Source organism: Anopheles stephensi, chromosome 2 (genome assembly GCF_013141755.1).
Source record: "Anopheles stephensi strain Indian chromosome 2, UCI_ANSTEP_V1.0, whole genome shotgun sequence".
Classification (NCBI taxonomy): Eukaryota; Metazoa; Arthropoda; class Insecta; order Diptera; family Culicidae; genus Anopheles; species Anopheles stephensi.
The window spans coordinates 56,723,111-56,740,601 of NC_050202.1; the positions used below are offsets into that span (position 1 = coordinate 56,723,111).

Below are 17,491 nucleotides of genomic sequence, written 5' to 3' on the forward strand. Positions count from 1 at the left end.
GCTTCGGATGGGGTACTGTATCGGTGTGTGTGTGTGTGTGTGTGTGTGTGTGAACAGCAGAACACGTCTGAACATGATGGTTTGAAAGCGGCTTGGGATGATTGTGCCGTAAGTCATCCTGGTGACAGATCAAGCAATCGGGAAGATCGCCCCTGAAGCGGACTGCAGTTTTAACCGCGCGAAACGAACGAAGGAAAATAACACAGCCTCATGTATGTGTGCGTGTGTGTGTGAGTGTGAGAGTTGTGTGAAGCTTAAGCTAAATTATGAAGATCCAGTCTCCAGTTGCGATTCGAGCATTGAGCCGGTGTTAATTTGATAATCGCTGCATTAGCGTCACCCGGTATCGGGAGCTAATTAATGGCTTGTTTGATACACCTTTAACGAGGTTAAAGATTTGCCAAGCACATGCCGATGCGATGCGAAATGATTTATGCCATCTTCTAAGCGCTAAGCGTTGATGACGTGAGATTTTGCTAAAGGAGTCGAAACAACACACACAAAAAAACACCATGACAATAAAGCAACAAAAACAGACAGACACACGAAACTTGATCCGAAAGCACTTCCTCCATTCGAAGTTAGATGCTTTCGCATGTACCAATCGTTAAATATACATGGACTAGCCTTCGGCCACTATTCGCTGTCGACCGTCGCCGAAGTCCCATCACGATAAATCACCCGGCCAAAATCGTTTGAATCGTTTGAAACGTTTCCACGCCACGACCGTTCAGATGTCGAAGGCTTATTGTTTCTGTGAGGTGTGTGTGTGTGTGCGCCAGTGGACTCTCTCGTCATCTGGTATTTAAAGCCCTCGTAACCTGGTACGACTCCAGCTGGGATTAATTGACCGTTTCCGCGGGAAGAACCGTCGGCGGGGAGGAGACATTAACGATAGAGAGAAGAAAACCCCCCCTAAAAAAAAACTCCAAACAGCCTCGACAATGTCGATGTCATCACATCGTATCAACAAAATGGTCACACGATTGAGGGAAAATGTGTGCTGATTGAAAGGATGAATGGGTGGACTATAATCGTGCAGTTAGTTTAGTGGCCATTTAGTGGGCTTTGGTGACACGAGAGAGAAGACTTTGGTTTGATGTTTTGCAAGACGAAAGCGAAGATTTTCTTGAACAGGGGAGGCCTTTCTGCAGGCGTTTGGCATTAGTATGCAAAACGAGCCAAAAATCATAAATCTCAAACATGCCCGTAAACGGTTCTGGTTGAGATGAGATTTATGAATCCATTTCGGAACATCGGTAAAATAGCTGCTGTCCTAATTGATACAATCTAAAATTAATCAAATTAATTTGCTTCGCTAGACGGCGTTACACTCGGCTGCACGGATTGATCATTATGCACTGCCTTTGAAGGGCAGTTTTTCTGTCTTCAGCTGTGGCATATGATTATGATTAATTTAATGAAACTACTCCCACATCCCCCAGTCATTCCACATACATGATCGCTGCCAGGCGGCTACACCCTGCAGTCTGATTGAAAATTGTCGAACAGAAGCCACTAATTCCATGTAATAGCTGTACAAGTGTTGCTTAACCGTTGCATGACTTGGCTCTCCTTTCTGGCGTGAGTGTGTGGCCGAGGTGACTCCAAGACCCTCGTACCCATTAGCGCAAGGCAGAAATGCTGGGTACCGAAACACCAGTCACTCGCAGGCAGGAACCAATTTTGCGATTATTCGCTCCAAATCACTCTCTCACACTTCATTAATATTCAAATCCGAGGCTGCCCAGCTGTGCCGTACGTACCGATCATCCACGTACGGGAAACCAGTGAACGGGAAATCGGTTGCTGTATCGGAACGTCACTGTCCAAACGTGCCCGATGCGCATTCATCATCGGTCCCGAACGGGTGAAAGAAGGTGTAATACGGCGGATAAAACCTGAATTAAATATTGATAAGATTGGTGGGCCGAAGATCACCCATCGGTGATGGGTGGGCAAGGGAATGGCAGACGGCAAGCGAGAACGTAACTGTTCAACACACCCGGGTTACACACACACGCACGGGACGACACGGGAGCCGATCAGCAATTCCGAGCGGTGTTTGAAAGATTTTACTTTCTTATCCTCGTACCCGTCTACAAAGGGATGGGAAAGGGGTGTGTGTGTGTGTAAGGGGGGTGAAGGGAAACGTGAAAGGGGATTTGTTTAAAAGTATGCGATCGATGTTTTCATTCCCTGCGAACGCGCGCGTACACACACACACACGGAATGAACGAGGTGAAACAAAACGCTAAACACGAACGATGGCACAAGTGACGAACCTGCCCGGTGAGCCCGCTAAGAGCGACCGTGGGACCGACGTTCCCGGGACGTTCGATCGGATCGAAGCTCTAACGGGATGATCGCCGGACATGGATTCGAGTAAAGAGAGAAAAAAAGGGGGACAAAAGTCTTCATACGGTTGGGATTTGTCTTGTTGGCTTACCATTGAGATCAGGGTGAGAATTACGACGGCGACGCTGGTCCACGAGCGGAGGTCGCCGATTCCCATCTTTTCGCCTTTGCTGCGCGGCTCCGCAGGCTGCCGTATGGTTTTGCGCGTGTTTCCTGCGCCACGCTACGTTCGGCGGCCGCTGCTTATCAGGCGCAACTGCAATGTTCGACCGCCTGTGTCGTGCGTGCCTTCGGATCCCTGTCCAGTGGGCGCGTATCACCGGTCGCTATAGTTACGGCTACGAATATGCTTGCAAGGACATGAAGTGTGGCAAGATATTTCATCACTAGCACCCCTAGACACACACACATACACACGCACACCAAAATGCAGCAGAACCTGAACTTCAATTCAATTCACTTTCACACGCAACGCCTCGAGGGCTTCCCGTCATATTTCGGGGGTTTCTTGTGCGAAAACACGATGCGACACACGCGGGATAAAGCTTATGCACTACACTCACTATTTACGCCACAAGAAAACTTGCCTTTCACAATCGGAGTCGTCGCCGAGTGAAACATTCCGGGTCACCGTTTGCTCACCACTAACGCACTCGTCGTCATCATGAATTATTCCACCAGGTATAAGCACGACTGATGAAGATTCTGCTGTTTGTTAGCGCAACAAGTACGGGCCTAGGTAGCTTCTTGCACGGGACAGCACCACACGCACAGGCACACACTACAACCAACTCCAATTACCCAGACGCCCAATGGGTGTGTGTGTAATGACACAAATTCTCCAGCACACCTGATGACGGCGGGTCGGGAAAAATGAACTCGTCAAATAATTAGTTTTCCTCGTTAGCAGGCACGTGAGTGTTTTGCATTAGTATTGAGGCACGTCTAATCACGCCACAGCGGGAGGAAAATTATAATCAACCCCAAAAAAGGGGGAAGGGACCGTGGAAGCCGAGAAACGAATTACAATAAACCTGATTCACGGAAATCGTCGAGATCGTCTCACAAAACTCGGTGCCGGTACGGTTCGGTATCCCCAATTTGCCGTCGGCAAATCTCGCGATGCCCTGCTTTTATGCGTTATCTTTGCTCAGACTGGCAGACTCGGCCCGTAAAAACCGGCAACCAAACAACACACACACGTACACTAAGGAACAAACACACGTACACACGGTTTGGCAGGCTTTTTCTTCCTTCCTGTACAGCCCTCGGCGAAGGAGCTGAAGTTTTTCTTCCGACTGCCGACTGCAGCCCAGCACCGCTTGCTGCGATCGAAGATGTGCGATCAAGCAATTAATCCACTACTTTATCACCTCTCGCGGCTATCACTGGGATTGTATGATTTTATATGAATGCTTGAATTTATAACTCGGCTCTCTTGCTTCACACCACTCGCCGTGGTGGATTTTTTTCTTGAGAAACACTGAACACAATTAGGAAGAATTTTTAGATCCAATCACCACCGAGCTTCTTACTTAAAACACTTAAACTTCACAACGCACTAAAAAGCACTATTTTCCGTAGAATTCACACATTCGGACGCAAATCTTCCAACGCAAACGAGTAACTTCCGATAACACGCTTATTGTCACACGATTTACCTTCGCGAGTCGTAGCTTTCCCACGCTCAACAAAAAAATGCCGGCTCACTGCTGTTGAACCTACTTCTTCACACAATAGTACGATTATTTGCCTCCGCGGACTGGCTCACCTAGCCGGCTTTGAATCTTGTGCTTTGATAGCTTTTTAACTTCACACCAGGCAAAAACATTACTCCCGAGAGCCCATTCCACGCTTTCTGACAACGCACAACTTCAGGCAAGTTAAGCGAGGATCTAGCCCGATGCGATCTTTTGCCGTTTGCACTTGACGCGATATGTTCGACGGAAACGCAACACGCTGGACGCGGAACGCGCACCCTTCTCTTCGACGGAACAACGACAAATGCGGAGCGAAAAACAACCCGCGGCGAAAACTGAACGCTCGGGGCGGTTAGAGTGAGAAAACACCGTGCTGCTGTGAGCAGCAGGTATGTCAAACGTGTGGGCTCTCCGTCTTGCCTGCAGCGATAAAGCAAGCTGTTGTTGGTTGATTCTACTGGTTTGGAAATATAATAGAGTATTGTACTCGGAAAATAGAATACGAAAAAGAACTTATAAATGTTTTTAACTATTTCATTGGAAATGCAATTATTATTTAAAAGACATGTTTAATTTTTTTCATGAATTAAAAGTAGAATAAATTGATCCATAAATTTGATCCTGGCGTTAACTACATAAAAATTCGCGATACAGGTTATACTATTACATGTGACAATCATTAAAAATAGAGACAATATGTCTAGCTTATACACACCGCCTCACACGTTTTTCTGCATTTTCATGGTTTCATTTAAGTTGTAGTCACTGCTCAGCCATATATGATTTATAAAAAAAAGTTGCATAGGATTTGACGGTTGAGGCCGAGTAATCAAACTGTTATTCTGCTTCATCCCTCAAACCTCATACAAGGTTTGTACTACTAGCCGTACACGACTGAGCATGGACTTCAGTTTTAAAGCCCCAGGCCAAGGCCTGACGTTGTTGAAGTAATGCTCTATAAACATATAAATCGTATGTATGTTGAATGCGAAGAATGAAAGATTATTTTCAACGTTAAATTTTCATATTAAAACTTTAATCAAATAAAAGTTAATGATTTAACTTCAGCTCATGAGGCTACATACTACCAACGTAACCAAAAAAGGCAACAAGAACGAGTTTGACGCGCCTGCCAGAGAGCTACGGCTAAGCTCTCGGCGTGTAAGTGTACGCTTGTCTCGCTCTTTCGCTTGCGTTGTCTCGCGCTCTCTCCCTCGTTCATCCATCGCTCCGGACGTTCTCTCGCTCTAGCAAAATGAAAGGACACATTTCTAGGGGGTTGATTTTTCTTCCCGTTGTTTCAAGCCCAAACGTATGGAGGGATGAATTTTCCTTCCCACCGACAATCACGCGCGCTTCCTTTGCCCTGTGGCTTAAAGGGCGAGTTGCGGGAGATTTGTTTTTCCTGACCTACAAACATAAATATATTCCTTCCCTCTTCCCAGAACTTCCTACTACCTTTCCTACCCCGACCTGTCGCTAGCTTAATCTTTTGAACAACCATTACACCACCCTTCGTGGTGATGGATAAGGTCCCTTTTAATCCCTGTGCCGAAATCAATGGTAACTAGATTCGTCGCGGTGATCGCGCGCGGTCAAATGTGCCGGAACATTTTTATTAGCCGCACGTTCCGTTCGTTGCGATGGTGATGGTGCCACGCACCCTCCGTTCCAAAATAAATCCTCTCGGTTGACAACTATGCCGGATGGAAATTATTAGATCATTCATGCATTCTGGTTCCGGTTGGAATCAAGTGCACCGGGGAAACATTTAAACCCCTGTCGCCCGGAATTAAAGGACACAGAAAAGGGAATGTAAATTAGCGATCAAAAGTGTAACAGATTCTGCTCGCACCATTGCACATGTCGATTGTCCGGTTGACGGAAGTGATCCTTGGTGGTAGCTCGATGCGTTTATGATTGACTGTGACACACTAGTCGCACAGATGTTAAGCTCAAACACTCGCTGCCTGTTCACTTTCCCGCCGGAATTGGAATCGATCCGGTAAGCTGCTAAATAAATCTTTACCTTTGTCTGTCTGTCGAGCTTCTTCTTAATCTCCTTGCAGCTAGAAGAGCTCCTGAAGCAGGACAATCCGTTAGAACCACCAACCGGAAGAGGCCGCTTCATTTATAGGGCTAATTTTCAACAGTCGCTGCCTATTGCCTGGGCACCCAGTAGCACCGGTCACGCTATTGCTCGGATTCATTCATGGGTGCGTTTTGGGACAGACATCGATTTGCATGTAATATGCCTCCAACAATTTTCTTTCCCTGTGTGCGTGCGTGTCTGTCTTCAGGTGCGAATACGATTCATTCAGAAAACGTTGCGGAGTTCGCGTCATGTCTGGTGCATTCGGAGGGGGGGTTTTCGAGCGTTTTAATTTGGCCTTCTTACTTTGTCCATCACGTCCCGCTAGCTGTCTAGAGATAATCTGCGCCCAGGGTGGCTAATAATCCTCCACGGAAGCAGTTCGAATGATTTCGGTAGGTTGAAATTAGTGTTGGCCCGTTGGCGAGGACGTTTCCCCAGTCGAAGATCTTGAGTGCATCACCACCGGACCGGGTTCGGGAGTTGCCTGAAGGCATTCGGAAGGCTCTTATGGCTGTTATTAGGTGAGCATATTGATAGGATAGGAGTAGAGCAGGTCTGGCGAAGCATCACCGGCTGGCTCAAACCCAACTGCAGGAGCTGAAACGATCGTTTGTTTTGTTAGTGAGTTAGGTCCTAAGGAAGATCTTCCCGCAAAAAAAAAACCACATCCAACCAACTTCAAATCGCCCAGATCATCCTTCGACGTGCAGAGGAACAGGTTTTGTTTTTTGTTAGTTTGGCGAAACGAAAAGAAAATTATGATTGCGATACGGCACGAAACGTTCGGAAGCGTAGCGCCTACTGGCCGCTCTGCAAGGAAGGTGAAGGGCAGTTTTTCTTTAAAAAAATGAAAAGTAAAAAGAAAACACGTTTAAAAACATCTTCTCGAAATCAAAACGGTGTTTCAAACGTGCTCTTTCCTCCCAAAAACACCACCATCGTCGGAAATCCAGTTTCGGACGCTTGAAAATCGCTTTAGAACGATTCATCATCTTTGCACAAAACTTCCCCTTCGGCCCCCGATACCCCGACCCCGACCCGATGCACTTTTCAAGGCGAAAGGTAAGCATTTAATAAATCGAATCCCTCCTAACAAAAAAAGGCAGGCAGGAAAAACGAACTGCACGCAAATAAAACAGAAAACAAAATTAAACTGCACGAACTCGCACAACCGGCGCTCGGCGAGCAAGAGCGGGCGATAACGCCAAAGCGCACCAAACCTGGGGAAAAAAGGGCCAACCACCAAGATAAACGGCCACACGAAAAAAAAAACAGCAACAAACGCCCGATAACCCTCCCGAAAGGTTTCGGAACGTTTGAAAGCTCTTCGCCAAAGTTGATGTTTTGCTGCTGCTGCTGCTGCTACGGCTGCTGCTGTCCGTGCGAAGATGATCGGTTTTTAAGGGATCTCGCCAAGACAACGCGGGATTGCTTCCCATCAAACGGCATCATCGGCGTCATCGGCGTCCGTCCGGGCCGTCGTCCCTCGTAAACCGTTCCGTCACGAATCCCCGTCCCAGGTTGTTTGGTAGCATCCTTCTGCAAAAGGCATCATGAATGACGACGATTTCCAGCGAAAAATCCTGACCGAAGCGAAATCCAGTTTGGCAAGATTTTTCAAGCACGCTTCACCCATGATGGTTGTTGGATGGTTGGAGTTATGTTAAGCCTTGATCATTGGAGTGTGTGTGTGTGTGTGTGTGTGTGTATGTGTGTGGATATCTTCTGTCGGCGATTCTACTCACCGCTTGTTGGCTTGGGGCTTGGGAAGTGCTCCAGGAATCGCGCGAAGTCAAAATCACGGCAATTGGTAATCTGTGAGTGTATGTAACGGACTAACTGACTTCCTATCCACATTTTCCCCCCAGTTCTACTCCAGAACACACCCGAAAGGGAGTTCTGAGTAAAACGTGTCCTAAGGGAAGGTTACGACGACGGGCTTTTCCTTCGTCTTCTCCGGGACGTTTTGTCCACCAGAACAACAGGTAGGGAACGTGGGACATATCAGAGTTCCAAATTAACAGGGAGAGAGAGAGAGAGAGAGAGAGAGAGAGAGAGAGTGGGCCAAACAAAAGTATAAACAAAACCACGACAAAAAAATGCAAGCCAAACACCATCACCACGCGACGAAAAAATCGATTACTTCATTTACTCTCATTTCGTGCTTTCTTTCGCAGGACTTCACCCTCGGTAGCTTCGTCGCGGTAGACGTCTTTAATGATTTTGCCGTGTTTGTAAGGCGTACAATTCCTTTCGCTGACCCTCGCCGGAGCTCGGAGCTCGGAGATTTGTTTAACTTCGAGCGTGGTATGCTCTGGGTTATTTAAGTTGTGTTGCTGTTCTTTACGTCTTCTGAATCAAACGAGTGGTAGTGATAAAACATTCCCGAATCTTAACTCCAGCTAAAGGCAACTATCTGTTCCATTAGTCATGCTGCAGTACATTGAGACATTTGCATCTGGATTGTGGGGCTCGGGTGGGGCATCAAAGTGGAGCACCAGCAATTATAGCATTACCCCAAAACTAAGAACCAAAACATAAAGACAACATTTTAATACGACGCATTAGCCGGACCACGTGGATCGTTCGATTGCTTTATTTAAATGACGGTTCCACCCATCCAGGGGAATCGATACTTAAAGCGAAATAATTTCGCTTAAAACATGTCGGTTCGCCGGGGTCTGTCTACTTTAGTCGCGTTTTGGGATAAAATCACAACTACTTTCATTTGTACTGCACTCATGGCGGGGTTTTTATTTTTAAGTCACTCCGGTGGGCACCACCACGAATGCCCACGATGGGTGGCTCGTGATTACGTTCGGTTTAATAAATGGAGCTTTTTTTTTTTGTTTTAGTTTCTCTCTCGTGCCAACCACATGTACTGCAACACTGAAAAATCCGCCTTACCCGCGGTTAAAATGTTTCCTTTCGCTTATTTTCGGCAATGCTGTTCAGTACACAGTAAAGGAAAGGGAAAATGAAGCAACAAAAAAATCGGCGTAAGCAGACTCAGGGCAGCCTGGATGCGGCCCGTACCAGGCGACTCGACTTTATACACTTTGAAACAATTTTACGATTATGATTTTATTATGATCTGTGTGATTTTTATTGCAGCGTGAGTCTCGGTAAAGCGGTTGCGAGTGCCGAGGAAGGATTGGCTTCATGTTAAGCGGGCTTTTTATTTCTTACTCTCTTTCCGCCTGACTCTCAAGCTCCATTACGATGTTTGAGTTCTTTATCGTAATTCTTCCAATGACTCCAGTCACTGCGCGGGGAGAGAAAACGGTACAAACGGTTCAATTTCGATTACCCAAAACGCGCCGGGAGCAGTTCCGAGAGGACTTATCATGGGGGGAGTGGGGGGCTGCAGTTTTGTCTGGCTTTTGTCAATTCGGGACGTACTCGCATGTGTGAATTGTGGTCGTGTAATATTCCTGCTCCAAATCGATATTCACAGCTGCGGCACAATGGGGTGAGAGCCAGAGCGAACAGAAACAGGTTCGACTTTTTAATCTATTTTCCCCAAAACCCTGAATGCATTCTCTTAACGTTTATTGGAGGGAGGGCGAAGCGCCGAAAAGGATCGGGGTGAGATGGGTCGCACCAAATCAACCTTCGAATAATACCGGTGCGATCGATCCACGCCACCCATCAGCGCCACATGATCGTTCGCCCGCTGCTCCTCCTGCTCGAACAGCTCATGCTTGCACATGAAGTTCGAAAATAATTTCACCGCGTGTCCGTTAGCAACATTTTAGTAGGACTGAAAGGGAAGGAAAGTGGAGCCCATATACACTGAGTGCTGTGAGAATAGCACCACCATGTTTCTTGGGAAGTATTTTCCAATACCAAATTCCGATCAAATCCAATAACCGATCAAAATCCATTAAAATACATACCATACTCGAAATCTGGGACCTTACACGACTGGCCATGGTCGAGTAAGACTACTTCTAGCATTGAGATACGCCTTCAACGCCTTGTTTAGATTCATGGGATTGAAAGCCTTCCTTGAAATGAAAGCTCATTTCAAAATCGTGTTCTTCACGCAGTTCTTGCCAAAAGTGTCGCCAATTGTTTTAACCATCCAGGAGGAAAATAATTTCATTCACAACAATTCACAAATTTACATTTATTCGCCGAGGAAATACATTTTTCGCTGATATTGAACCGATTCGAGTAATGAAGGTCTGGGAAGCTGATCTGACTGTGACTCCGAGGACGCTCCAAGTGTTCCTCCGTTGCTTGACAGAATATTTCTGTTGAAGAAATGCCTGATCCGCAGAGCTTAAGAAGCAGCATTCGATAGGACTAAATTGCAGGACTTATATGCAAACAGTTCGTCAAAAAATCCATCGATTCGATCCATTCGACGTTATTGTTTCTATTGATCTGTCTTATTTGACGGTTTGACTTAGACTAATTTATTTCTTACAATTATTCAAATTCTTATTCTAATCTTATTCCATTACAGTCTGGAATCAGAGACTTTTTATTCTACAGGCGTCTGGTCGTGTACTCGATCTAATTCCTAATCTTTAACCGTGTTCCGCTGGTTGCCTTCAGTTAGGCGCAAATAGTAATGATTCAAAAAGGTTACTATACTTTAAATTAAAAGAAAATTTTGAATATTTTGCCAAAAGAAAACCCGGTACTGCTATTCTTATATCACGCAGTGTAGTACTGCGTTGTGCACGCTTTGGACGCAATATATTGCAACGGCATGCATGCATGTGAGTTTGAAGTTATTCGTTTTGAATTTCGTCATGGCTGGCAATTTGTGAAAGGTGATGAAAACCGTAGGTGGTAGGTTTTGTGATAAGCGTTTTATTTTTATTGTCTTGTTTCGAAGCGAAGGCACAGCCAAAAAAAACAGGCACCGATTATCTTTGCTACAGATTAAAGAGTGAACCAGGTACAAAAACCCAGGCCAGAAGTCATATTTCACCTCAACCGGGAGTAGCCCGGGAGGTATTCGCTGTTGCTTGCTCGACAATTACTTTTATTTACATTAATACGGGCGGCTTTATTTTTTGTTCGTGGTGGGAGAATGGATCGGATTTCTGTTCCTTTCCCACAAGGACTTGAGCGAAGGGGTTTTTTTTTTATTTCGGTGTAGGTCTTACCGTAACGGAACGAGCACACCGGTCGTTCATCTCACACGTGGACGTAAATGAACCGCTCTAACCGGTAAGTAACACCCGCTCAGAGGGTTTCGGGCCTGAAACGTTCCTCACGAAAGGGTCATTCGCTTAATACGCACGCACGAGGGAGCTGTTGTACGTGGAGTTCGCTGAACCCACGGGTGAGATGTTCCAATGACCCGGATTTTTTTTCGCACTCGATTTTTTTTTCCTTCTGTACATTTATAGTTTACTTTTGTTTCTGCAACCCACCTAAACGCAAACCCAAAGCTTTGGCGTTCCATCAATTAGCATAAGGGAGCCGGGCTGATGGTAAAGTGAAATCTCGCGTGGTAGACGCCGCTCGAACCGGCACGGAACGCGTAAAATTCCTGCCAAACCGATACGACCCAAACCCTTGGCCGTATCAAGAACGCTAGCATTCGTCGCAGAGCGTCGCAGAATGAGGACACGGACTGGGCATAACGCTAGCGGGTGAGGTAGACGATATATTCTACACGTCTACGGTCAATCCGTATCGTCGTTGTACAGTACAATATCCTACGCAAACAGAACTAGTAATAGGGTGACCCTAGAGTTAAGGGTTCTCTCCTGACGACATTTTCACGCTAAGAAAAGCCCTCCAATGGCTCTACTTATAAACCCCTGGCGAGAACCACTTTGACAGTATCGCTTCAATGGGGCCACAGTTTCGCACCTTTTTGGCGTGTGTTTTGCTCGCCAGGCTTAGGATAAGCGGAAATTGATCCCGATACGGTTCCACGTTCGCGGTTCCGTAAGATCGCGACACCTTGAGCTCGTGATCAGCAGTTGCTGCCTTTTCTTCCTCTGTTGTTTGTTTCGCTCGCCACGGCTTTGTGAGAATCTCCCCAGCTAGCGCATGTTAATGTCTCAAACTAACTCGCACTAATCTCGAAACCCCTGGCTGTGTTCACTTTCACGACCCACAAGACGACGACGACAAAGACGACGAATATCGGCCGGCGGTAATCTTAAACACCGTAATTACATTAGTTTTATTTTCGTGCCCATATCGCAGCGTGCTGGTAGTCAAAAGCGCGCCTCGGCCCACCCACGGACCTCCCGCCGAGCGGGCGCGTTTTCCCCCAACAGCCCATTCATTCTGCACGATGCTGGGAATGAACGTCTGAATGAAGCACTCGGGATGTCTGAAGCCCGATAAAGGCAGCGGACGGCGAGAAAACGAAAACACTCGAACGAAGATCTACTGCCTGCGAGTCCTGGTCCCCGGATTCGCAAGACACGATCCGTCGATCGTGTGTTGATCGTGTGGTGGCATCCTTTATCTATTGTGCCAGTTTACAACTAAATATTTGTTATTAATATTCCGTGCCAGTTTTGTATGATTCCCGAGGTCTCTCTCTTTCTCTCGCTCTCTTAAGCTTGACTGATGATGGGAGGGAATGCATGGACAAGTAACGATATTGAATTGGGGATGGGAAATGGGAAGAATCGTGGTCACCATGCGAGATGTGACACAATCTTGTCGTTCGATAAGGGTTAAGAAGATGAACACTTTTTGCCACGACGATGGCAGGAAGGTTGAACGTTGAGGATGAGCATGTAGACAACGGGGCGGGTAGAATCGAGCAGGAAATGTACTTTTTTTTCCTGTGTGTCCTCCAAACAGGAGAGTGTGGTGGATTTTCGTGAGAATTGCTCATACTTCGATATGATTAACTGCATATGAAGAGCCTTAGCAAGTCTAGCGTTATTTTGGGGAATAATTGTTATGTAGAAGCCACATTATAGTGGTATAACGATAAATAAATTATATTAAAGAAATTATTTTTCTAGTGGAAATTTTATGTTGAGGTGAGAATGGTTCGGTAGAATTGCTTAATTAAATTATTTTATTAAAAGCAATTGAATTAAGAATAGCTCTTAAAAGCTTTATTTTGATGTTAATGCACGGTGGGTATTTCAAAGAAATAACAGAATAAAAAACTTTATTTTTTTGGAAATGTTGTAAAATGTTAGAAAAATACTAAATTGTCTTATTTCAGAGCTTCGATGCCACAGGATTTTTACTTAACTAATTGAGGGATCTTTAGTAAAAATTATCAAATGAAATAATAAGTTTACTATTTGCCTAACCATTTTTAACCATCCCACTGTGCCAGTGAAATGGAGCAGAAGGAAAATGTTCGCCGTGTGTAACACGATTCATATCGGATTTTCATCACGATTCACTTGTGACGTTACATGGGGTGAGTTTTGTTCTGTTTGGTGCTTTTTTCTCATTCGTACGATTGTCCTTATACATTTCCTGCCGCACGTCGGAAGACGATACGGCTCGTAACCCTACTCCCAGCACTGGAGTTTGATCTGACCCGGGCGATTTTGGGATCTTCTGCTGCCCGTGCCGAAATTCCACCAACGAATGGTGAATCGGAGCAATCGGAGGACAGCGCAAGGGGTCTCGCGGGGTGGATGACATCGAGCGACTTGAATGTTTCGTTGCACTTGTCTTTCTTATCTCGTGCAGTACAGCGGGCTCGAACGAGCAACGAGCGATCCGGGGCGGGAAGACTTACGGGAGCAACACGTTCCCGTGCGGAAATATCAACAGGCGCCAATAGGTACCATATGGTTTCCGAAAGGTTGCGCTCATTCGGGCTATCGATGGCGTGTTGTCGCGGCCGCAGAAGAAGTGCAGCACCATTGCAATCGGTTACGGACCCGCGGTCGTGCACACACGACCAGCAACGCGATGGTGTCGTAGATCTGCCCCAGCAACGCCAGGCACTGAGCAAAAACGTGATTGAAGCTGTGGCCGATGTTCCGATGCGACCGATCCGTCGGATGGCGGATACTTACCGCCATCCGATATCTCTCGCCCCGTAAACTCCGCATTGGAGAGCAGTTTTGAAATAGAATTGACCGGATGGGTTCGCTGGCACAAGACAAGTTCGATTCGAACATTCCATCCCTTTCTTCCCCGAGGCTCATTTCGCTACATCTCTACAAGTTGACCCGCTTGAAGTTCAGCTAATCAATGAGTTCAAATAGTATGACCGTTGTAAACTCAATCATACTGCAAGAAATCTAGTTTGCCTTTACGATCGGGCTTTGCAATCAGCGCTGGCCGCGAGTAACCGTGGTCAACACTGTTTAGCTCGTTGCAGCTTTCCAGTGGGAAATGCAACCGTGTCTAAAAACCTCTCAACGCTTTTATTATCCTCGCTAAGCCGTGGTGGCAAAGCCCTCGTATTCCGAGAGTGCATCTCACTCGAGAAAGATCAAAACTCACTCGAGAACCTATCGCCCATGGTGCTGGTTGTATGTTCTCTCCTCAGGGCGATCCCTGCACTCCTACATTACCTCAGTTCCAACTGAAATGACCTAGCAAAACAACGTGCCCGTTTTCTTTCCCACTCCTCCCAGCGTCGGCCCTTTCGCGGTGTGATACGGTATAATCGCAATTTATTTCCAATATTAATTGTTTGACCCGTAACCCGCAATTTTCTACCCGGTCGGTCCGGTCAGTGGCTGAGCGCGTTCGTACGGGGTGTTGCGCGAGACCTCGGGACGTGCTCCTACGTTTCGCACAAGATCGCCGAGTTCTTCGGTGTGCTGGTTGCAGTTAAGTTTTCGGTTATCCCAAACCTCGCGAACACCAAGCTAGAGTTACACTCGATTAGCTGGGAACGAAGTCGCCTGGAACCGCTAGTTCGAATGTAGGAGCATTTGGTCATCGATCAAGGATCATCATCATCGGTGCACGCCGATGGGGAGGTGATTTCGTTCTGGTGAGCCTAAAGCTGGTGGATTCGTGTGGTGGTGAATGGCGCGTAGAAGCACTAAAATTAACACTTGCTGCCGTAGTCGGAGATTTTCCATGCCCTAACGTGGATTTTGAGGATCTGAAACTGCTCTAACGCGAATATCCCCAACTTCATCAAGAACCCACAACCAAAAATAAAAAAATCAACCACAACACAAGGAGAGTGAGTTCGCGCACAAGAAACTCTAACAACACAAAGCTTTGAAAAAGGAAATAACGGCCAGCGTACGTCGATACCGGCGTTCTAATGAAATTAAAACCAATAAAAGCCAGGAATCGAAAGCAAAATCATCAATAAGTATAGATTCTCACTCGCGCAGCACCGGCGGGGAGGTCACGTACAACGGGGGAAGAAGGCTTTTAATTCGTTTATAAACCCCTTAATAACAACCCAAAACCCCCCGCTCGCAAACGATGGTTCGAACGATCGTGGTAGAACGAGCCTGAAAGATCGCGATCGCGGGAGAATGAAGGAAACCAAGGAGAACGGAAAAAAGACTCACCCCGTTGTACGACTGATTTCCACATCGAGCTCTGACGTGCGCGAGAGAGAGAAAATCCTCGATATCGATCATGGAGCTTGAGAGAGTAATCTCGTAGGAGATAGAGAGAGAATTCTTTTTCCTGACAGCTTCTTTCTGTGGATCGGTCCTCTTCGATCGTCGCCGAAGGACTTGCTCTCGATCGATCGATTGTTGAAGTTTGAAGCGAGCGTTTGATCAAGTAGTCATTGGAAAAACGCATCACATCAGGATTAGTGGTTTTAGATCAGAGTTTTGCTAATTTTCCTCGACCAGATTCCAGAATCCACGTTACATCAAGCGAACTCCCGTTTAACTATTGCTTCGTGTGCGTCCCATCCGCTGAGTCGTTTTGTTTCTTCCTTTTTTTTCTTTCCACCATGTGTCTTCGAAGCTCGTCTGGCGGGGAGTTTGCTTTAACTCCCGAACTCCACGATCGCGCTGGCTTGCCGCAGATGATCCTCGGGCAGCAGCAGTAGCAGCAGCTGGATGCTCCAGGGTAGGCTTGACGTGGAGCATCAAGAACGAGACAAAACGGAGAGTGTACAAACCGAGATTGAGCTCCCGAGGAAGCATCGCTGCATCCCGCCAACATCAACAGCCAGCGGAGCGGAATTCTGATTCTTATAAAACGGAACAGGCCCCTTCCCGAGGAGCGCACATATTTATGGCCCCGGTGGAAATAATACACCGGCTGCGGCCATAAATACCGGTGTGTGTTTTGTTCACACGCAGACCACTAGGAGAAAACCCGTTTTCCTTGTGCCACCAGCCAGCCGTCCTATGGCTCTCCGCCAAGAACCGCTGGACGATCAGCTCAGTTCAGTGGTGCTTCTTAACCTCGCACCGTTTCCATGCGGTCACTTTTGGGCGCATCCTGGGCGTTTGTTTTTTCTCTCCTGTTTTTCGCTTCGTTCAGCCGGGCGAAGGGCGAACTCTCCAGTGCGGGGCCAAAGTGCATCGGTGGCGATGGCACCACGGGCACCATCCAACGATTGCAGCAATGCGATGCGACTGCATTTTGCACTGATTCCAATCCGCCGGCGCCGATAACGATTTGATAAAGCGGTATGATAAAGAATTTGGCCCCGAAAAAAAAAATCGGTTTCGGGATTCGGATTCTTGGCGTACGTGCATCCTTTACCTCTCACTGCATCTCATTAATTTTGCTTCCGTTTTTTTGTTGTTATTATTCGTTTTGGGGTGATTTTCGCCGTTCCGTTTTTTTTTTGCACGACTTTTAGGGTGTTTTGGGTGTTTGGTTTATGGATGGGCCGCACAGGTTCGGTTCCCTATTAACACGGCGAGAAGGAGTCAGATCTTGGCCGGATGATAAGGCGAAACAGGATCTCGCGGTGGTTGTCCTCGTCAGCGAAAAAGGGCAGGCTAACGAACGTACGAGGTGGGAGACTGTGTGCAATTATGTGCATTCGCGATTCGCAGTTGCTGACGGGCGTGATCGTGGATTCGCACGATCCTTGGTGGGACATTTATCAAAGCGATTAATTACGAGCCCTGTATCGGTATGGTAGTGGTTTCCCGGTTTATCTGGACATTGAGTGGCAGGTGGGGAAGAGCTGGGGCCGAGGGTCGGGGCAGGTGAGTTGATTGAAATAAATAGTTAACGAGCAATCGATGAGTCGTTCCGATCAAGCCTTCGTAGAGATTAACATGGGGAATTAATTCTTCATGTTTTATTGGAGCATATACTTGAAGTTCATTTGAAGAGTACTGTACAATTATTGACTTCATCTTTTAGAATTTCAACCAAAGAGTCCCTCTCACCAAAGAGTCCCTTCTCCCCTTTTTTTGTCCCTTATCTACCGAAAGGCATTGCGATAAGCTCGATTTCACAGGTTCTTCTG

The 17,491-nt window shown here is 46.7% G+C and overlaps 1 protein-coding gene across 1 annotated transcript in view; it reads right to left on the reverse strand.

Moving 5' to 3' along the window:
• The window catches only part of LOC118502949 (protein serrate), a 99,887-nt gene extending 95,536 nt beyond the window's left edge, over window positions 1–4,351 (reverse strand). The window contains exon 1 of the mRNA XM_036035701.1: window positions 2,450–4,351. Within this exon, the coding sequence (XP_035891594.1) occupies window positions 2,450–2,515 (66 nt within the window). The 5' untranslated portion in view covers window positions 2,516–4,351. The remainder of the gene's footprint in view (window positions 1–2,449) is intronic.
• Window positions 4,352–17,491: the final 13,140 nt, after the last annotated feature.